At 37.0% G+C, this 24,096-nt stretch overlaps 1 protein-coding gene across 7 annotated transcripts in view; it reads left to right on the forward strand.

Moving 5' to 3' along the window:
- CNKSR2 (connector enhancer of kinase suppressor of Ras 2) overlaps positions 1-24,096 on the forward strand; it is a 315,289-nt gene that overhangs the window by 238,609 nt on the left and 52,584 nt on the right. For all 7 annotated transcript variants that reach the window (XM_002719953.5, XM_002719954.5, XM_070067189.1 and 4 more), the window contains 5 exons: positions 9,643-9,691; positions 10,087-10,259; positions 12,534-12,607; positions 12,887-12,958; positions 21,435-21,502. In XM_002719953.5, coding sequence (XP_002719999.1) covers positions 9,643-9,691; positions 10,087-10,259; positions 12,534-12,607; positions 12,887-12,958; positions 21,435-21,502 — 436 coding nt within the window. The remainder of the gene's footprint in view (positions 1-9,642; positions 9,692-10,086; positions 10,260-12,533; positions 12,608-12,886; positions 12,959-21,434; positions 21,503-24,096) is intronic.

A 24,096-nucleotide genomic window follows, 5' to 3' on the forward strand; every position in this document is an offset into this window, starting at 1 on the left:
CTTATATTTCTCTTACCCGGTTTTCCTGTTTACAAGATGAGTGTAGCACTCCAGAGAGGACTAGGGAAATGCTTTCTAAATTGACAGCGTAATTATGATTAGATTCTTGTTGCAAACACAGAAGTTAAAATGAAACTTCCCATCATGTTATTTTTTTTTCCTTTTGTTGAAATAATACCCATTTTTCTTTTTGAGTCTTAAAATCATATTTTACTATATGGTGTTCAGTATGGAATAGAAGGAAAAGTATGATTTATATTTCAATTATTTTAATGTGAAATGAATTTCATAAAGTGACTGTATGTATGTATGTATTGAAGGGAGGGAGGGAGAGACAGAGAAGCTGAGAAACATAGAGAGACTGCTCCCAACTGCTGGTTCACTCTGCACGTGCCAGCAAGGGCTGGGACTAGGCTGGAGACTGAAGTCAGGAGCTCAATCCAGGTCTCCCATAAGGATGACAGGAACTTAATTACTTGAGTTATCACTGGTATCTCCCAGTATCTGCATTGCCAGCTGGAGTAGAGCTGAGTATCAAACCCAAGCACGCAAATATGGGACACATGTGTCTTAACCACTAGGCCAAATGCCCATCCCATAGTGACTTTTGAAACTTTGTGAGCTTATCTTTTATTTCTATACAGTATTCTCTTTAAAAATCATTTCTATTAAGAAAAAAAATCTCCAAATGAAGAAAATTCCACTGAAACTAGCATATTTGGAAACATTTAAGGGTGTTGCCTTGGGGAGCTTGTCTGTTTTATAAGCACAAAAATCTCAGAATAAGAATTTGACATAAACATAATGTTAGCCATAAAGAAATTTAGGTAGAAGCTAGCATTCTGGGAACAAATTATACTGACACAGGAAGAAATCAGTGGTGGAAAAAAAAATGTAGATTATATTCAAGAAGCAAACCTAAAAATGAAAGTCACCAGAGAAAGCTCTTTTTGATTTTGGATTCTTTTCCAAATAAAACCATAAAGTCTATAGCCGGAAAATAGTTTCACTTATTATGATTCAGTTTCACCTTTGCTGACACAATCACCCTGCCATAACAATGCTTCATTTGAGATTCTTGGGTTTTGTGCATTCTCTATTAGCAGTGATTTTATTTATATTATTTATTTATTTATTTATTTTTAAAATTTTATTTGCTTGTTATTCAGTAGCATGAAAGTAGCAAATTTAATTCTTCCCATTTTTTTCTTGTCGTCATAAACATTTCTTTTTCACAAAAAGACAGGCATACTACCCTGATTTCTGTTATTCTCAGATGTCAACGTTTCTGTCAAACAGAAGAATCAGAAACAGGAGTTGCCCTGATTCTGCTTTGCTCATATTAGAATCTTCTGCCTCTGTCTCAAGTGAAAAATTTATATTAATTGTACATATCAGTCAGATACCAAAAATAGCTATATCTAATATGGCTGGTGATAAGATTATTTCTGTACATGGTAGTGCTTAACTGTAAACTACTGTTCAGTGAATAAGCTAGCATATGGTATTGACTGGTAATGATTACAGATATACATAATTTCCAAGGTATTAATAATTAAATCTACATTGAAGGCAAATAGCTATTTTTTTTTTAAAAATTCATTGTGAAGTAAGGACTATGTAAAGTTGGTACTCTATGAGTCGTTGTAAGAATATCTATTCCAAAGCCCTGATCTTGCAGATGAGGAAACTGAGGTCAGAAGTAGTTCAATGACTTGATGATAGTCATAGAGCTGGAATATGGACTGGATTATGGAGAACTAGAAGTTAAATTTCCTGATTCCTACCATGGTTTTTTTGGTTGTTGTTTTGTTTTTGTTTTTTGTGTTGTTGTTGTTGTTGTTGTTGTTTTGACAGGCAGAGTGGACAGTGAGAGAGAGACAGAGAGAAAGGTCTTCCCTTCCTTTGCTGTTGGTTCACCCTCCAATGGCCACTGTGGTCGGCACGCTGTGGCCAGCGCACCGCGCTGATCCGAAGCCAGGAGCCAGGTGCTTCTCCTGGTCTCCCATGGGGTGCAGGGCCCAAGCACTTGGGCCATCCTCCACTGCCTTCCCGGGCCACAGCAGAGAGCTGGCCTGGAAGAGGGGCAACCGGGACAGAATCCGGTGCCCCGACCGGGGACTAGAACCCGGTGTGCCAGCGCCGCTAGGCGGAGTATTAGCCTATTGAGCCACGGTGCCGGCCCTACCACAGTGTTTTTCCATTGGTATTGTCCATTCCATTCTTGTTGAAAAGTAAATATTATAAGTGTATCATTCCACCAGGTGTGTTGACAGTAGACTAAAGGGACCAAGGATAAGTGTGGAAGCAGGGAGACAAGATGGAATCTTGTCGTTCAAGTGAGAAATGAGAATAGCTTAAATCTTGGTGCTAAAGTGGAAAGTGGTGAGACGGAGTTGGACCCTAGATATGTTTAGAAGGTGAGTGGACAGGATATACCAACAGATTGTATATAACTCATAACCCACACCTAACTAAATGCTATGGCTCGTAACCCATCCCTAAGTGTCCTACATAACCACTTAGTAACTATTTGATTCATGCTTTCATTGAATAGTTGTATGTCAGGTACTGTACTAGGAGCTGAGTATAAAATGGTGAAGTAAGCAGATGATTTCTGCATTCATGGAAACTAATATAGTAATTAAAAATCATATCTTGTGAGAAAGTAAACTAAGTAATTTCAAGGTATTGCCTAATAATCAAGTGTGTATTGTTGAAAAAATGCATAATACAATGTATTCACTATAAGAGATTCCTCCTGTGTAAAGAATTGGTAGAGAGGCAGATGCCTTATTTGGATCTATGATTTCCTCATCAGTATTGATATAGGATTTTTTAGTTGCACTGGATTCATTTAACACTGTTAATAGGTTTGAAATAAAATGTGGTTGCAGTCCCATCTTTTTCTAACTTGACTGAAACTCTTAACCTTTCTGTGATTTTCGTTTCCATCTCATTGCAAAATTAAGTTGTTAACATGAGCCTTCCTCCTTCCTCTTGTGCAGATAGATATTATACGTGGTTGCAAAAAAAAAAAACCTGAAAATGTTCTTTTCTAATCCACCAACCTATATTGTTTATATTAACAATATAACTTGATAATAAAAATGAAGTTGACAAAGCATGGAAATTAGAGAATGATGACATTACTGGTTTGAATTATCTCCATTAATATAAAACTGTTATGTATACTGATATCTTTCGGTTTTATAGAATCCTGTTTTCTGCATAGCAATGCACTTGTATCACATGTCATGGGAAGTTTTCAGAAATGTCAGAAGCACTTTTGCTTATCTCACACATTGTCACCATGACTAGAAAATGCTTTCTTGGGAGGCACCAGCACTTGTACTTTTAGGAGCACAAAGTTTTCTGGTTGATGATTTGGGTTTGAATTTTGACTCTTCCTCTACCTATGTGATTCTAACAAAGCTGTTTATGCATTCTGTGTCTCAGTTTTCTCTCCCTTAAAATAGGATTGGTGATAGGCATTTTACAGATTTATTGTAGGGGTTACAACTGATAACATATATAAAGTGTCTAATACCATACCTTAGAAAATGATAATATTATGATCTAAGGATGATAGTTCCTGTTTTCCAAGTGTAGTGGTTCTTCTTAGCCTTGCCAAATAAAGAATGGTTCACCTTTTGGGGTCCTGCATATGGTTCAGTCAACTTCAGAATCCGATATGTGTGACATTCTTTTGATGAAACATGGGCTCTGTCCACTCTAAGTGTTTGAATTTCTGTTCTGATTTGACTGTCAATTTATGTTCATATTTTTTAAAGCATGCTTAATTTTCAGTGAGTGTGGAGTTATTTTCAGTCCATAAAAATAAAGGTTGACTTTACTGACAGAATATTGAGCTACTTGTCCCACTGTAGTGAAAGAACTAGTGTGTGTGCAATCCCACATTAGTCACCCCACTCGGCTCTAAGTTTTTCTTTTATGTACTAGAATGGACAAGGCCACCACTACCAATAGCACACTTGTTAAATTCCATTCTGTTTTTTCTTGTAATTGGGAGATTTCTTGACCTAATATTTATCCCAATTCACATCTTACCACACATGCTAATATTTAGTCATTTTTCTGCCTACATAAAACAATTAGAATATAGGAAAATAGTTTTCCTTGTGAAATATTTAATTCTCACAAGATTTTATTTTTTACTTAAAAGTTGAGTGTGTGGAAGCAGCTATCATTTATCTCAAGTGCTTCAAATGCTAAGCACCTTCTTTCCTTACATATAAAAAGTAAGCTATTTGTTTGACTAGTCACTGAAGGTATCTTGGAATTTTGCAGAAAACTACAGTAAGAGGAAGTTACTATATTGCAACAAGAGAGTATTTTGATTGCAAATTTTTCCATAAGTATAGCAATTTGCAACTTGAGAAGGACTTAATAGTAGCTGAGCTTTCAAAATGTAACACACACACACACACACAAAAACTGTCATTTTCTTCCACAATTAAAATAAGTGCTTTTGAAAATTTCAGGATAGGAATGACCCAAATTACCCTCCCCCCACACTTCCCGTTCCTAAAGAGGGGAGATTAGAGTTTGAATATAACATCTGTGGACAAAATGAAAGACAAATGGTCTTTTCATACAGACCTCTGAAAAGGGGATCTTTCATAGCCAAGTAGAATGCTATTGCGTGCATCATCATGGTTAAAAGGATCAACAATACTTTCATAATGGCCTTTTATTTTAACACATTCTATTTTTATGGTTAGAATTATGATTTCAACATATCCCTTCATAATTTATCATATAATTATTTGCATAGATATTTTTCACACATATTTAATGTACTTTTGACAGACACATCTTGAATTTAAATGTAAACTGTTGGATGGACTAAGATAATCTCAATGCAAGTAATGATAAAGGAGATTGGATAGAAAGAAAATGTTCTTATCTACCAAAAGGAATAAGCTATCAAAGAACAGAATTTGCAACAATGCACTATACATGCATTACTGGAGAAAAGACTCGCTTTCTCCCCTGCTCCCAAGGACTTCTTCAGTCTATAAAAATAAGCTGGTTAAGATTATATGCTGGCCGGCGCCGCGGCTCACTAGGCTAATCCTCCACCTAGCGGCACCAGCACACTGGGTTCTAGTCCCGGTCGGGGTGCCGGATTCTGTCCCGGTTGCTCCTCTTCCAGGCCAGCTCTCTGCTGTGGCCAGGGAGTGCAGTGGAGGATGGCCCAAGTGCTTGGGCCCTGCACCCCATGGGAGACCAGGAGAGGCACCTGGCTCCTGCCTTCAGATCAGCGCAGTGCGCCGGCCGCAGCACGCTGGCCGTGGCGGCCATTGGAGGGTGAACCAACGGCAAAAGGAAGACCTTTCTCTCTGTCTCTCTCTCTCACTGTCCACTCTGCCTGTCAAAAAAAAAAAAAAGATTATATGCTGTACTCGTTGCTGATTATTTGTTCAGCATTCATTCATCCAGCCAATATTTATTGAGTACCTTCTTTGTGCTAGGCCTTGTTCTAGGCAGAAAACAAAATAGTGCATAAAACAGAATTCCCCATCTTTAAGGGACTTTATATTTAGAGGGAAGGATAAGCCATAAACAAAAAATGTAAGTACTTTATAAGGTGGGCATTTGAAATGCTTTTTAAGTTGCCACTTTGGACACCCACATCCCATATCAGAGTACCTTGTCTGAGTGCCAGCTCCTCTACTTTTGATCCAACTTCCTGTTAATGTGCATCATGAAAGACAGGTGATAGCTCAAGTACCTGGGCTCCTGCCACCCATGTGGGACACCAGATGTAGTTCTAGGCTCCTGACTTCGGCCTAGTCTAGCCCTGGCTTTGTAGTCATTTGAGGAGTGAACCAGCAGGTGAAAGGTCGTGTGTGTGTGTGTGTGTGTGTGCATGTGCATGTGATTTTCAAATAAAATGAAAATGAAGATAATTTTTATGAAAGGAAATATAAGTACTTTAGATAATCCTAAATGCTAAGGAGATAAATAAAGCAAGTAAGAAGAATAGAAAATGTTGAAGAGAACAAATGGACCTCAACCATGTTTGGAAACTAAGATTAAATCATTGGGTGAAACCATTTGGGAAGGCAAGCAGAGCTCCTCACCTGTGAGTAAGAAAATTAAAGATACAACCACAGATGAGGACTAAAACTTATAGAAAACTGAATTCCTGAGTATCAGCAAAGTACAAAGGCACGTGTGTACTCAGAAACATTGTCCAAGCCTCTTCCACTTGAACTTCATGGATGGGACACCAACTCATGCCACCACTAAAAGGCTAAAAGTATCTTAAAGAGAGAGACAAAAAGACCCATAGACAAGGAGGAATTAATGCAAGAAGTAAGTAACTTCCTTTAAGGAAGACCCTTCTCTTCAAGAAAATTAGTACTTTTTAAAGGTAATGAACAGTCAGATGATTCTTTCCTCACTAAAGGCAAGTTATGGGAAATTTAGCAAAGTGCTTAAAATAGATTTTCTAACAAAAACAAAGTCAAGGACAGTAGATATTCAGAAGAGACGACTGTCCCAACTAGATATTCTGGAAATGTAAAATGCAGTCAAATAATCACTCTACATGTAAGATAAGCAAGAATGGATATAATCAGAGAAAGAACAGGAAATTAAAAACCAGTAGAATGAAATCACCCAGAAAGCATTAAGAAAAATAAGAAAGGGTAAAAAAGTATGAAAAATACATGGACAATAATTAAGAAGTGCCAGCATATGTCTAAAAGAAGAAAACAGGGTAGTTAAGACTATTTGAAGAAATAATGCTGAAGAATTTTCAGAATAAAAGAAATAATACTTTCAGTGTAACACAATGAATGCTAAATGGGATTAATTAAGATAAATTATAACCTAGACAGATCATAGTGAAACTGCTGTTATTAAGAATAATGAGAAAACAATTTTAAAAGCCATGGTGTTACTAAGGACAAATTACAACAAATGAGAGTAGCTGCAGATGTCTTAAGAGCAACAATAGATGCCAAAAAATAAAATAATACTAACATTTCACATAGACTATTTTCAACTCAGAATTCTACACCCAGTCAAGCTGTTGTTCAATATTGAAGGACTTTTATTTTTTCAATCAAAACACTGGAAGAGTTTGCTATCACAGACTACTGGAAAAGAACTTTTAAAGGATGTACTTCCTTGTGCATGAACCTAGAAGAAGGTTTATCTGAACCTAATATGATAAATATAGAAAGATGTATTGTGATTTTCTTCCTGAGGAGAAATGCGTTAATTATCATTAAAGCAAAGATTTTACTCTTACTTTTTTTAGTTAGTCATAAAACGATATTATAATGACCAGCTATGTTATCCATTATAGTCATGTGTCTGTTCTTAATGTGTCTGCTGTTATTGAATTTTGCATAAAATACTTAAAAACTGAAAAAATGGTACCAATTAAATTTCTGTCACTGAGAATGAATAATTCTACGAGGTCTACTAGAAGATACTGTACAGGATCATAAATTTGCACCTCAGGGGTACTTGATGACAGTAATATTCTGATAGCATGAGGAAATCTTCACTATCTAAAGCTTATTTATGTGTATCAATAATTCACAGCTTCTAATATGAGTTTGTAAGAGTTTTTTTGAATGTGAGCTTATTTCAAGTGCAAAACTTCCCTCATTTTTTGGTGATTTGGTAAAAACAGTTCCAGAACACAACATATTGTACGTACAGCTAAGGTTTCTGAAAGTAACACAGCAATGGTATATACACAGCCAGATTAGGAAGGAAAAAAAAAGCATCTATGGAATATGGAGAAACTCCCCACAGCAGCAAAAATGCAGTCACAGGTGTGCAGGGCAGTGGTTTTGCCCAGGGAAACTTATTAGACCTATCACCCAAAAGTTCTATTCAATTGATCATATAGGCATCCTCTGCGTAGTAAGTACCAAAATTGCAGGTCTTCAGAAGGAAAGCCAGGGCAAAACTACCTTACCATTTAGAGAAGCTTCTTACCAGCATATGGGAGGCGGTAGACCCTTTCAGGAAAGCAGCCTGTGGCCTGCTATAGTAACTCTTCTGTACAGAGATCTGTCTAGTTTTAATGGGTTTTCCCATTACCTTTAAAAGTAGACAATTCGGTTAACCTTTTTAACGTTAGAAAATGCCATGTCACTTGGAAAAATAATGAAATCTCTCTTAAGAGAACACCACTGTAATATTTACAAAAAACATCTTAAGCAAAGAAGTCTTTGCTTCTTTGAATTATGGATAAATCTGTATAGAATACCTAGGAGTTCTCAGGTTTCAACAATATATATACTGATTATTTTCTGCAATCATGATCTTTATGAAAGTACTGTGCAGTTGTGGGTAAAGACAAGATGATCTTGTTAAAAAAGAAAACGGATAGCATGAAATGTTCTTGTGTAGACCTTCAAGTTCTAAGGAATAGCATATAAAAAGCACAGGAGGTACATTATATAACCCAGTTCTTTCAAAGCTATTATCCATGTAGCTTCCTAAAAACAAACCACCCCCATCATTGTCATTTTTCAAAATAATGAGCTGTAAAACTATAATGATTACTTGTGGAAACACAAAAGAAAAAACCTAATCAGTAATTTTCAGCCAAACAATTTAGGGAAAATAACTACATGTAAATTAACTATACTTAAGCCCACTAGCCTGAGTTATTATTTGAGTTATTATTTTGTAACAAAGTACAGTCAAGAAAATCAACAAAGCATAATGGATTTTATCTACTTTGCTTTTTCTCAAAAATTGATTGTGAACTTCTATAACCATGGATACTGCAAAGCTTGCTATATGTGCATGCAACACACACACACACACACACCACACCTACACATATTTATATTGCTTTAACACTTGAGTGATTATTTTTGCATCGTGCTAAATGTCAAAAAATTTTCTGACCTTTATATTTAGGACTGGTACTCATCCATAATATTATAGTGATTGAATTTATATAACTCAAAGAATACAAAAATTACAGAAGCAAAATGTGGTTTTATTAGTAAAGATAGTAAATAATAAAGTACCACAGAATATGAATTGTATAAAATTAAGGCAAGCAATCTTTGTATGAACAAAATTCAGTTGCCCTTTACAGATAACCTTTGTGAAGAAAAAGAAGAATCTTATTAGCTCAGATTCATTGATCCAAGTATTGAAATGTTTACTACTAAGGGAGTAGGAGATATGTAAGTGATGCTGCCTTATGTACTGGGATGAACTTCAAGGAAATAAGGGATAGTCATTTTTGCCTGTCTGCTTCATTTAAGATCATTGTAAAAATCAAATGAGATATTGTCTGGGATAGCACGGTAAACTCCTAAAAAAATACAAAGGGGTATATATGTGTTGTGTGTTTAAGAGCCCTTGGTTTCACCATGCTTTGTGCCCCCAGTTTCGTTGCCTACAAAATAAGGGTAAAGATAACGCTACATCGGTAGACGGAAGGAAGTCAAGTGACAGGATATAAATGACATTTTTGTGGACACTTTGGAAAATGAAAGTACTTCCTCTGACTGCAGTATAGTCATCATTTAGTTCTTGTGAGTTCTTGTGAGTTCTGTTTAGCATGCGGGTGCTTGCATCTCACCCTGAGTATCAGTTAATGTTCTTCCCGATCTTTGATTTCAGACATTTCAGCAGTCCTCTCTGCAGCACAAATCAAAGAAGAAAAACAAAGGTAAGGGGAGGAAATGAAACGTCTGCTTGTTTTGTGCTGTGGTTACCATCAGAACACTTCACCCATCCTTTTTCCCCTGAGCCAGTGTTGTCTAAGAGCATAGCACACTGCTGTAACAGCTGCCAAAACTGTCTTCTCCTTTCAGCTCAATTTTTATACAAGGTACCTTTTACAAGAAACAATCTCTACAAGTTTTGAGGCTGAGATTATTTTCTCATTAGATTGTGTATCACTTATGTGGGGGGAAAGGTATTAAAGGTTTCTATTTTCTTATTCTAGTGCAATGTCAAAAATGTTAAGGTTGTTAAGTACTCAGTTATTTTTGACATCTATAGATTGATATTCTGCCTTCTTTAACAAATTTAGAGTGTATTTTCACTCACCGTTTTCTTTAGGTCCTATAGCAGGCAAGAGCAAAAGACGAATTTCTTGCAAAGATCTTGGCCGTGGTGATTGTGAGGGTTGGCTTTGGAAAAAGAAAGACGCAAAAAGTTACTTTTCACAGAAATGGAAGAAATATTGGTTTGTCCTAAAAGATGCATCACTATACTGGTATATTAATGAGGAGGTAAGAAAAGCACATTTTGCTTTCTGTTCCTTATCTTATCTCTAACCAGAAAAAAGTACCATTTTGAGATTTATGTTTTAAAATTATAAAATCACCATAAGACCAATTCAGGGAACTGTACCATTTACCTTTCAATCCACCCTCCTGAAATGAGTTCATATTAGGGTTCTGGAAAGATAGTTGCCTCAGTTATTCTAACGTAGCAATATATCTAAAGCACAAATAAAGCTCACATATGGTAAAGTTCCATATATCTAACCAAAAATATCAAACTAATTCAAGCAATAATGATTATACATAGAAATTTGGTAGAGACACTAAAATGCCTTTCTTTTGCAAAAAGTTTCAAATCTTTTTCTGTTTGGTTTCTTTAGGGATAAACCCCTTAGTAATCTCTATAAATTAATACTACCTGGATTTCTTTTGGATTTTTAGGAGAAAAAAATGAAATAGCAAACTAATTTTGAAAGTCTACAAGTTTTCGTTTCACTTGACTCAATTGAAAGGGGAGTGGAATGTATAAAGTAAATTCAAAATGTTCTTATCATATTGTGGGTTTTTTAATACACCAGATTTATATTACAGTCTCAACAAATATGCCAAGAATATCCCTACTTGATGATAGTCCCTTGACTCTACATATACTTTTTGATTCCTTTGCTATAGTCATATGTCAGTTCACTTTACAGTTATTTATAACTGTAACAGTTACTTCTACTGTTAACTTACTTTATCCAAGATTGTACATGACTTAATTAGTGTACTGGAGGTGTAGTGTTATAGAAATACTATTATGTTAAGAAATTCACAGTTTTCATTTTAGGACTGTTGAAATATAGTTTAACAACATTGTTATACCTGATTACAATATACAGTATCCACAGAATTTTATGTTCCCTAGACAGGCTGTTAAGTTATGTTAGATCATGTGATGTCATGTTAGAGTTGAGAGAACAAACTCAGAAATTTTGCCACCTGAGTTACTGTGCCTCAGTTTGTTCATCTGCCAGATGGGAGTAATCCTTATTTTACTGGGCTATCACATGAATGAAATGAATCAACACATGTAAAGCCCACTTAGAATAATGCTTGGCACATATTCAAGAAACAAGCTCAGTAAACATGCTACTAGTAATATTTTTCAAAGAGACTTCATTTCATTTGTAAAATCTTGAATTAATATTTTGCTCTTTAACATAAATTGTCTATATTACCTATGTAAAAAGATGTAGTTATTTTTTGTATTTTTGATATTTTTTGCAGCAATCACACGACTACCTAAAATATCTTTGACCATTTGTGTTTAGTATACTATAGCAAACAGATCATGATTTTATCTACATTTTTATTTGACAGATATAGTAAATACATTTTATGTGCCAATGAAGTAGTATCAACATATGGTATCTGTTTCACGTTATTTGTATTATAAGGTCACTTATAGATTGGTCTGCTATATACTAAACTGTATTCTATCTTTCAAAGTTTAAGGAACTTTTTATTCAGTAAAATATTAAGCCTGTGATTACAAAATATACTGAAAGTAAATTATTTCAAAAATCTGAACACTAAAAATCATAGAAAATTTTGAAGAACAAATGTGGACTACAGTTAATTTATATGTTATAAAAATGTGTAGGGGCTGGCGCTGTGGCACACTTGGTTAATCCTCTGCCTGCGGTGTCAGTATCCCATATGTGCATCAGTTCTAGTCCTGGTTGCTCCTCTTCCAGTCCAGCTCTCTGCTGTGGCCCGGGAGGGCAGTGGAGGATGGCCCAGGTGTTTGGGCCCCTGCACCTGCATGGGAGACCAGGAGGAAGCACCTGGTTCCTGGCTTCTGATCGGTGCAGCGCTGGCCGTAGCGGCTACTTGGGGGGTGAACCAACGGAAGGAAGACCTTTCTCTCTGTCTCTCTCTCCCACTGTCTAACTCCATCTGTCAAATAAATAAAAAAAATACAAAAAAATGTGTATACACTCTTACCCAAAAATTACCTATAAATATGTTTTACTTTGAAAATTAAAGAATTTATCTTTCCTTGTTTTAATTTTAAAAGGATTTTTTAAATTATACTCATATTTTAATTTGTACCCTCTTAAGTGTTTGAAACAGACCTTCTATTTATGGAGTATAAAGTTAAGAGTGAAATTCTAATCTTTCAAATGTCTTGTTTAGGGGATTAATTTAACAGGTTTATTAGTGTGATATTTAGTGCATAATTATATAATGGAATTCTTCTATGTAATAGCCTAAACAAGCATGTTGCCTCTTTAGGATGAAAAAGCAGAAGGATTCATCAGTCTGCCTGAATTCAAAATTGATAGAGCCAGTGAATGCCGCAAGAAATAGTAAGTTGATTTTACTTGGGAAGAGGGAGAAAAGGGATTTTTTTAATTTCCAGCCTTTAAATTATAGGTTGCTTGTCTAATGCTTTCAAATTAAGGTAATAAAAAAGCAATTTTATGGGCAGAAAATTGAATTTTTTTCTGATTTCTTTCATCCTGGTAGAAACATTATATATGTGAACTCAGGTTAGATGTTGAGGTAATTTCATCCATAAAAATTACTTGGTTCAGACTCATTTCCCAATTTGTAATAATATCAGTGTACTTTGTTTCCTTTTACAGTGCATTCAAAGCCTGTCATCCTAAAATCAAAAGCTTTTATTTTGCTGCTGAACATCTTGATGATATGAACAGGTAATGTATTACTTAAATTTCAAAGCACTTAGAGAGTTGGGCCTAGAATTCTAAGTTTTTTACAGTAATGCTTAGAGAATAATGTCATTGAAGTTTCTAGATCCATCAGTTTAACATAAAATAGACCCAACTATAACTTCATGTAGCCATACCTAATTTTGGAGAACAGCAGTTACCCATGACATCATGTTGCAAACCTCAAATATACACAATAAGGTTACTTTAAAAATAAGTATGGAGGGTCTTTGATGCAACAATAAAGTTGCCACTTCTAGGAGTTTTGGGTTCTTGGATCCAGCCTGGCCCAGGTCTAGCTGTTGCAGGCATTTGGGGAGTAAACCAGTGATGGAAGATCCCTCTTACTCTATCTGACTGACTCTCTCTCTCTCTCTCTCTTCTCCTTCACCCCTTCCTTCCTCACAAATGAAATGAAAATAAATAAAAATTGTTAAAAAATGATATTTAGAAAGTCAAAATAAACTCATTATTTATCAAGTTTACAACAAAGGTGCCAGAATCCATATATAGGCCCCCCCAAAATCCCACCACAAAGATTTAAAAAAATTCACTTCAAGAATGTTTTAAAATGTATTCCCAAATAGCAAAAAAAAAAAATGCCCACAAAAAGCTGAATTTTTAAGTGCTGTATATTTTTCAGAAAACATTCATCTCAATAATTCATGCCTAAGCAACATTAATATTGCTTTCTATCACTTTCCATCTATCACTGGAAAACACTATATAGCCAACTGATTAGTTGGTTCCACAGTTACTTGGTGACCCAGGAAAACCTTGTGTGAGTGTGTGTAGGGAGAAGGGGGTATGTGCCTGCACGTGTGTGTGTATGTGTACTTTCCCCCCATCATCTACTACACTCTGCTTCATTTCTCTGCTTCGGCTCTTTTGAGTTTTGTTCTTTCAACCTTTGCCTTTTCTTTACCATCTTCATTTTCTAGAATTTTAAAAATCAGGTTTAAGAACTTAAAGGTTGGCCAGCGCCATGGCGCACTAGGCTAATCCTCCACCTAGCGGCGCCAGCACACCGGGTTCTAGTCCCGGTCGGGGCGCCGGATTCTGTCCCGGTTGCCCCTCTTCCAGGCCAGCTCTCTGCTGTGGCTAGGGAGTGCAGTGGAGGATGGCCCAAGTGCTTGGGCCCTGCACCCCATGGGAGACCAGGAGAAGCACCTGGCTCCTGCCATCGAATCAGCGCGGTGCGCCGGCCGCAGCGCGCCAGCCACGGCGGCCATTGGAGGGTGAACCAATGGCAAAGGAAGACCTTTCTCTCTGTCTGTCTCTCTCACTGTCCACTCTGCCTGTCAAAAAAAAAAAAAAAAAAAAAAGACTTAAAGGTTTCCCCAGTTATAACTTCAGCAGGCGATGCACATTACATATAAAATCTGCCTAACATTAGGGTGAAGCACCACAGCATGGTGGTCAGAAGTATGGACTTGGGAACCAGACTATGTAATCCCAGCTCTACTACTTACTAGCTCTGTGATCTTAGAAGAACTTGGCCGTTGCATGTCTGTTATTGTGTAGTCTGTACAATAGATGGGTTGTGATAGTAATCATCCCAGTCCCAGCTCTGCCACTTACTAGCTGTGTAACGCTGGGCAAGAAACTTATCCTCTCTATGATAGTTTATTGACCCTTTTGGAAATGTCCAGTGTTAATATGTATTCTTTTTGTGTTTCCCCCATGTAGCTTTCTTTCTGTGTTTCTAAAAAAAGACTCCAGTGGCCGGCGCCGCGGCTCACTAGGCTAATCCTCCGCCTAGCGGCGCCGGCACACCGGGTTCTAGTCCCGGTCGGGGCGCCGGATTCTGTCCCGGTTGCCCCTCTTCCAGGCCAGCCCTCTGCTGTGGCCCGGGAGTGCAGTGGAGGATGGCCCAGGTGCTTGGGCCCTGCACCCCATGGGAGACCAGGAAAAGCACCTGGCTCCTGGCTCCTGCCATCGGATCAGCGCGGTGCGCCGGCCGCAGCGCGCCGGCCGCGGCGGCCATTGGAGGGTGAACCAACGGCAAAGGAAGACCTTTCTCTCTGTCTCTCTCTCTCTCACTGTCCACTCTGCCTGTCAAAAAAAAAAAAAAAAAAAAAAAAAAAAAAAAAAAAAAAGACTCCAGTGAAACAGTATTTTGATAAATGTGTTTGAACACACTAAATGAACATTTAATGTGCTTTTACAAATAATCTTTGACACTTGTAAATGTAAGCATGGCTTTTCCAAAGCAAGGGTGTTGACAACACTTGATTCAATCTTTTGTTATTAATAAGGAACTGAGCCTTTTGGCCGGCGCCCGCAGCTCACTTAGCTAATCCTCCACCTGCAGCGCCAGCACACGGGGTTCTAGTTCCGGTTGGGGCGCCAGTTCTGTCCCGGTTGCTCCTCTTCCAGTCCAGCTCTCTGCTGTGGCCCGTGAAGGTGTGGAGGATGGCCCAAGTGCTTGGGCCCTGCACCCGCATGGGAGACCGAGAGGAAGCACCTGGCTCCTGGCTTCGGATCGACGCAGCACGCCGGCTGTAGCGGCCATTTGAGGGGTGAACCAACAGAAGGAAGATGTTTCTCTCTGTCTCTCTCACTAACTCTGCCTATCAAAAAAAAATATGGAAGTGAGCCTTTCATATAGTTTCCATAATCTCTCCATTTATATGATCTAACAGTCTTGAAATTTCACACTGGGCGTTCAGATTTGGATAGCATTTAGTTTTCATTCTCAGAATGAAAATGTTTACTCACATGCACTTGGCAAGAATATGTCATACTCTATTTTGTATTTTAATTATTTTCTAATTCTCCTATTCTGATTACTCACTCTCCAGTTTACCACATTAATCTCAATGCCTGTGGGATAAATATGAAGAGTTTATATAATAATCAAACTGAAAATAATTAGTATACCTGAGCATATCCCATCTTAGAAGGTGGATATTCTAGAACCTAGTTACCTCCCTCTAATAGTTAGAATAATTTCATATTTCCTGATACATGCTGCTTGGAATCTTTTTATGCTTAGGAATTACGTGTTTAATTGCATTTTTAAAGACTTATTTATTTATTTGGAAGGAGTGATTGAGAGAGAGGGAGAGACAGAGATGGATCATTTGCTGGTTCATTCCTCAAATGGCCACAAGTGCTAGGGCTGGGCCAGGCCAAAACCAAGATTCTGGCACTCCATCTGGGTGTCTCATCTGGGTCGCAGTGTCTCAAATACTTGAGTCATCATCTACTGCTTTCTAGGAGCATAAACAGCTAAATTGGAAGCAGATCAGCCAAGACTTAAACTGGCACTCTCATATGGGATTCAGGCATACTAAGTGGTGGCTTAACCGCTGCTCTATAACACTTGCCACTAAAAACGCATTTTTATGAACCGTATTACCTTTCTTGGCCTCCATCCCCCACCCCATGTCACCAAAAGCTTCAAGTTGACATTTTGTTAATGCTCTTCCGTAATACTGCTGTGGATGTATCTGGTTGTAAGTGTCACAGAAAAGGCTAAACCAAACCCATGTGGTTCATTTTATTACTTTTTCTAAGCAGTGGATCAAAGGGGAAAAATGGATATTACCAAAAATGTCATGTGTGCATCATACATTTAAGAGGGCTGTTTTATATAAGGTTTGCCATGTTATACTACAACTTTCAGAATTAAATTAACCTGAAATACTGGACTGTTCTTTAATGATAATGGATTTTTATTGTTTTGCTTTGCTTTCTCTTTTTTATAATCTTATCCTTAATATATGCTTTCTTTTTTTTTTATTTTTTGACAGGCAGAGTGGACAGTGAGAGAGAGAGAGAGAGAGAGAAAGGTCTTCCTTTGCCGTTGGTTCACCCTCCAATGGCCGCCGCGGCCGGCACGCTGTGGCCGGCGCACCGCACTGATCCGATGGCAGGAGCCAGGAGCCAGGTGCTTTTCCTGGTCTCCCATGGGGTGCAGGACCCAAACACTTGGGCCATCCTCCACTGCACTCCCGCGGGCCATAGCAGAGAGCTGGCCTGGAAGAGGGGCAACCGGGACAGAATCCGGCACCCTGACTGGGACTAGAACCCGATGTGCCGGCGGTGCAGGCGGAGGATTAACCTATTGAGCCACGGCGCCGGCCAATATATGCTTTCAATAGGCATATTTTTAATGACTTGTCAATATACATGTGCAGTGACTGTTCCTCGCCACCGCCGGAAAATTAGGCAGGCTGCCCGCAGCTTGTCTTGACCGAGGAGGGGAAGTGCGCCACCCACCACTCAGCCTTCCCCAAACCCGAGGGACAATCAGACGAGGTGTGGAGCCCAGTGGAAGCAGGGTCTCACTTTACTGTAAAAGGGAGGTGTATATATAGCTGAGGTACAGAGCGGATGGTACAGAGCAGATGAGCCAATGTGGGCAAGGGGTGGGGTGTTGTGATGCAAAAGGGTCTTAGCCACTCCTATTATAGCACCTTAATGATCCTTAGGCAGAAGCGCCCTGGGGCTGGGGTGTTTGCTACCAGGGATTTGAAACTTAAAGTCAGGTTTTCAAATTCGAGGCAGGCTCAGAAAGTTCCTCTAGGCCTCTCCGGATTCAGCGTCCCCCACAGACATGAGAAAGAGTGGTAAAAATATTCACAGAAGATTAGCGATGAGGAGAGATACCCACCTACAGCCTCGTTGTCACATAACAGGAAAAATGATCTAGATGTTTCTAATGGAGAAAGGCTTCGGGGGAGCAAATAATGGGGTTGGGGAAGTTAGAGAAAAGGTTTTCCAAGATATATGGCCAATTGGCCATGTCCTCAGATATATGAGCAAGAATTCAACATAGAAGGGGACAGATTTAACAGCACTTGCAAAGGTAGAAAATCAATGAAAGGAGCATTGACTGGGTGAGTGGCAAAATATAGATAGCACACCCAGCGTGTTGTTTACTTGTGCTGCAGCCACCGGCCCCACGTGTTCACTGAGCACTTTGAAATGAGGCTGGTCTGAATTGAGAGGAACGAATCAAAGTGGAATGCACATATGGTTTTAATGATTTAGTATGAAGAAAAGAATGTAGAATATCTGTCACAATTTTATATTGATTACATGTTGAAATGATAATATGTTACAAATAAAATATATTACTAAATTTTTTAAAACTATATGGGTATTGAGGCCGGCACCGTGGCTCAATAGGCTAATCCTCCACCTTGCGGCGCCGGCACACCGGGTTCTAGTCCTGGTCGGGGCGCCGGATTCTGTCCCGGTTACCCCTTTTCCAGGCCAGCTCTCTGCTATGGCCCGGGCAGGCAGTGGAGGATGGCCCAAGTCCTTGGGCCCTGCACCCGCATGGTGCAGGCTCCTGGCTCCTGGCTTTGGATCAGTGCGCTGCGCCGGCCGCAGCGTGCCAGCCATGGCGGCCATTGGAGGGTGAACCAACGGCAAAGGAAGACCTTTCTCTCTGTCTCTCTCACTGTCCACTCTGCCTGTTCAAGAAAAAAAAAAACTATATGAGTATTGAATATAATTTTTATAAGCATGTACCCAAGTTTTCAAAAGATGATATATTAAAAATTAATAAATATATTTATCAGATTGTTTCATAAGTTTTAAGTATTATATCTACCTTTAATGAAAATAAATGATGGTACAGAGAATTTTTTTGTCTTTCATATATAAAAACATAGTGACAGGACCTAGTAATTTTAGTTAAAAAGTAATCCTCAAATTTAATTTTCTTCTATAAAATCTGAGTACATACAGATACACATAAACACATACATTTATATACCTAAACATATATATGCATATGAATACTTGCACATATGACAATAAAATGTCACCTTCTGTTTTTGAGCAGCTATAAGTTTGGTTTTGAGGTAATTTGCAAGAAATTTTTGAGCACCCAACTAGCATCCATCTCTTCCCTCAGAAATGAGCTTTGAAACATGTTTTTCAGATCTCTCTGAAATTTATAGGGAGAAAACAAATATTTCTCAAGTATTCTGAGGTTTATTAGCTGAATATGTTACATTCCTTACTGTGTCAGTATATATGTCCTAATTGTGGGGACTCAACAATTTCTATCTAATATTTACTAGTTATACATTTTTCTTATAATGATTATTCTTATTTCCCTCTCAATCGATTCTTCTGTGTCAATCTAGACATGGTGTTAGAGTGTTCACTGTAGGTCCAGTATCCCTTTTCTTGTTTTAAAGCATTGGTGATAGGGTGAGAGACTGAATGTAAACCTAATGTAGAAGAACTTTCTCATCTTTATAGTGAAAAGTTTCTAAACTTAGTACTTGTTTCCCTGATAACTTTACCTACAATAGCCTTCTCTTACCCATGACACCTTTAACATTCTAATCTTACCTTTCTTTCTGTCTTTTTTTTAAATAACATTTGCGACTACTTCACATGGTATGACTATTTATTGTGTTTCTCCTCAGTTAGATCTGGGTATCTTGAAGGCAAACACTTGTCTTGTTTATCTCTGTGTCCCCAATGCCTAGAATAGTACCTGACACACATGGCTCTCAACAGATATTTCTTGAATCAGTAAATGCGTATCTGCTTTCACAGTAGTCCACAAATACCAAATCACAACTGTAGTAAATGTATCAAGAAGCATCTTCTAGCTGAAGCCTTAAGGGCAAGTTTATCTAAGACAGCACCAACAACTGTGTAGTATTAAACCCTGGATTGCTATATTCAATGGCCTTAGTATATCCACACATTTTCCAAAGAGGTTTTATTATGAACAGTTTTTCTTCCCAATAGTAATTTATCAGTTGTCTTATAATATTTAGCAGTTTTAGAGTTCACTGGATGCATGTACTGTATCACTCATTACTGTGTTCCTGAAACCTGTCTCATTGTTCAGTACAAACTGGGCACTTAATAAATGTTATTTAAGGAAAAAATTGAGGAAATCTCTTTTTAGTTTCCTGACTCAGCTCATTAGACTTCTGATAAAATGAAATTCATTGCTATTTTTGAAGTTATAAATATGAGGCACTAGATTACTGGATTAAAATTCAATAATAAATTTTCCTTCAATAGTATTGTCACTTTCATCCAAAAAGCTGCAGTCCAGTCTTTCCCAAGAGTGGTAAGATTTGCCTTGTAATACGAACTGAATTATTTCTCCTAATAAATGAACATTAGTCTAGATTTTGATTTTGGCCCTTTACTTATTATTAGATTCATTCTTAAAAGGTTATTTGTGATGAACTTGACTTGTTGAGTTATAGTTTGTAATTTTCAGAAGTGTGTATATGTATATACCATGCTACTGAATTTGTTTGATCAATTTTATTTCATATCTACTCCAGTCTCTTCTTCACTTGCCTAACATATTTGAAATTATCATTACATTGTGGGTTTTACCAAAATAAAGTTGAGCTATAAGTGACTTATTCCTATAATTAAATTTCCATAAATGTGATTTTGTCTGTTAGAGATGCAACTTTCCTCCATTTTCAAGACATTTTAAGTATCGGATGCACAGTTAATACCACTTGGCATAAATGGTGAAATAAATGAGTCACTTAAAAGAATACCATCTTCCCCTTGGCAAGAGAGATAAGATATTAAGAGAAAAAGTCCTTAAAAGTTTTTCTTAAAACTATATCTAAATCAGATTATTCCACAATATTGTATATTGTATTGACTATACTAGCAATTCCAAACTTACCCAAGCTAGTCTGGAAGGCAATTCTTCTTCAGTTTCTGATTTAGGATAATACATGCATCATGGCTCAGGATTGACCAATAGGAGATTGTCTTGTTGTTGAAAGGTTTTGTGACTTGATAATCTGATGCAGTATAAATAGTTAGAATAATGGACACAGGGAGAACACTGGTGGGACATAAGAAAGACAGTGGAACACTTGACTTCTGGCAATCCCTACACTGATAATAACAGCACTACTAAAAGAGGAAAGAACTAAGATTCATTTTTAATTTACTATTTTTCATAAATACATTTTTAGTATCAAAGCAGAGCTTAAAATCATACATGCTTATTGTGTCTTTGGAAAACCTAATATCCTCAAATTGAGAGACAAGTTTCAAAAGTACTCTCAAAACGTGTTTCTCCTTGGATTATTAAACTTAGCTTAAGCAAAGCTACTAGTATGATTTAATAGTAAAACTGTTATTTTGGCAGGCAAGGTCTGTAATTTTACCCTTATGAGGATAAATTAGATCTTATATTCCTTCAATATCTCTAAAGCATATGCTCTGAAGAAACAGAACAGCAGGAATATTTGGAGCATTTCTATGTTTAGAGCAATAGAATTAATATGGCTTTGGTCATCTTAAAACTGTATCCTACAGATATTATAGATGTTATAGTTCATTGAAGACACAACATGTCAAGAATAACAAAGAGCATATCTTATATGTAGGATTATTCCAAACAATTAACTATCTTAAAATAAATATCCCAAAGAAGTAAATAATAAAAAAGAACTTTCAATGTTAGTAATTTTAATTTTGTTTTTTTCAGATGGCTTAACAGAATTAATATGCTGACCGCAGGATATGCAGAGAGAGAGAGGATTAAACAAGAACAAGGTAAATGAATACTTTTTAATTGTGTAGTATTTTTCTCTTCCAATTATGCTATTCAGCAATTCACTGCTATCACTATAGAAAAAATATTTATGTCAATATGTAGTTATTTCTCTTCTTTGAACTTTGAGTCTAGACCATAGCAACTTCTAGATAACACTGAGTAAACTAAACTGATAAGGACTGAACTCTGAAGTTTTTGGAATACCTCATCTTGAGTTCTCTCCTGTTTGTTGCCTTATCCTTCTATTTCCTATGATAAAACAAAATCTAAAAATGAAAAAGCCTGTAATAGCTCCTATGTATTGACCCAAGTCCAGGTCCTTGTCAGTAAGGGGAGATATTTTATTATTATTTAGCCGGGTTTTTTAGACATTTAGCTGACCTTTTATGCAAAGAGATCAGATGAATGATCTCTTCCTTCATAAATTATCTCATTGGTTATATTCTTCAGCTATGTTATTGTGTATCTCTGTGATCTTATGGAGTTTTCATTGGTGTGACTTCAGATTTGTGAAACACAGTGTCATGCTGCAGAATTAAAATCATGGTGCAGAACTGAAATTTAAGAATGAAACTGTGATCATTATTCGGACTTCACATTTGTCAAAGGATATTTGTTGTATACCCCTTGGAAGCATGAATAGTTTTTTTGAATTTATTGGAGACATCCTAATGATAAAAAAAAATCTACAGATTCACTCACACACACACACAAATACTTATTTGTAGTTGTATCCCCACTGAACATGTCCAATTTGTTGTAGAGATTTTAAAAACCTTCTATCTCCTCTTAGAGTAAAAATCTCAGCCAAACCTTTTAAAAACATCTAAAAATTGAAGTTACAGATATCTAAAGAAGAAAGCTACTTCCCAACACCAATATGCCAGCAAGTATTTAGGCAGCAGTCATTAAACTTTTCTATAAAGAACTAAATAATATTTGGAATTTGCCATCTATATGGTTTCAGTCAGAGCTACTCAGCTGTGCTCCTATAGTATAAAAGCAGCCAAGACACTTGAATGGCTGTGGCTGTGTTCTATGCATATTTATTTATGAACACTGAGATTTGGATTTCATATCACTTTTCATACTTAGAAAAATACTCTTCTTTTGATGGTTTTAGCCATTTAAAATGTAAAAAACAGTCCTAGTCCATAGGCTATATAAAAGCAGGCAGAAGGCTGTGTTTGAACTACAAAGTGAGATGTATCAACACTTGGTTTGGGCCATTGGATGAGGAAATGGAGATTAATGGATTGGTGTGAAGTTAGGAAATGAGGCAGGAAGATGGAAAGTAAATAGCAAAACAGAGTTGCTGCCAATGGGAATGTATCCTATTAATGGGAACCTCAAAATGCATACTTAAAATTACATAAGAAAAGAGCAATGTAAAAAACTAATATTAATTTTATGTGGTAAGCAACTTACAACAAAAATTGCTGAGTGTATATTAAAAATAATTTTTGAGCTGACAATGAGGAAGCACTGATGAGAAAATGCTTGCTGGAGAAAGCAGTCAATGAGCCTGAAATAAAGTCAGTGAAGCTGATGTAAAGCAGAACAAGAGAGAAGATACTTTGTTCAATCCTGAGTGTTTCTCTAGCAGGCCTTACCGAGTACTCTGATCACATAAAGGTGAATTAGGCACCCATCCTGCCTGCAGTTATACTGCATTCGGGCAGAAAAGATTCTTAATACGATATAGAAAGTGCAATGTAAGAAATTGCAAATCAAGTTCCATGGTAATGAGGCTGGAGAGAATCCTTCCAGGAGTGGAATGAGGAAAGACTTTACATTGGCTGTTTTCTAAACTGGCCTTGCAGGATGGGCAGGATGTGGACTCAAGAATGTAAAACGCCCTGAGGAGTAGGTGTGGCATGGGTACTTCTACAAATAATATGGGAGCCATCTCTATCAGATCAGTGGGCGTAGACAAATCTCAGCCCAGACTGTGATGTGTGAAACAATAGTTATTAAGACATTTGATAATGATTAAAAGTGTATTCCTTACCACAATGCTCAATATAATTTATAATCCGAAATTTTTGATAAGATTTCCTTTTAAGTTGTCTTTAAAAGCCATAAAATAATTCTTTAAAAGTACTTATAGATTTTTTCTGATTTTTAAAAAATACAACTATAAGTATGGATAATGTACTAATACAAAAATGAATCTTTGAAAAAAGTCAATTTGTGTAAACAGGAAAGCATGAATTTTCAGGCTTAACTTCTGTATTTTATCACTTGAGCCTGGTCTTGATTTCAGTGAATTTCCTTTATACTTGGTATTATATAGCTGAATTTCTTTATGAATAAGATACCTAATAAGTTGCATTGAACATGCAGGATCAAAAAGTATTTATTGTGCAATTCTTGTTGCCCTGGTCTGTCATGTTCAGTACATATCTTAGCACCTATTGGAGTGTGATTGAAAGCCATAAGTAGAAGCTCAAAGTTGCAATTCAAGTTTCTCTTACTAATTGAATGCAACCAGAATTTCTGAAATAATTTTAATTTCCACATGAGTTGTGTGTTCCTCATATACTTTAACATAGGTCAAAAATAAGACTTCCTACCTCCTTCATGATTGGGT

This window comes from Oryctolagus cuniculus, chromosome X (assembly GCF_964237555.1).
Source record: "Oryctolagus cuniculus chromosome X, mOryCun1.1, whole genome shotgun sequence".
In the NCBI taxonomy this organism is placed as follows: Eukaryota; Metazoa; Chordata; class Mammalia; order Lagomorpha; family Leporidae; genus Oryctolagus; species Oryctolagus cuniculus.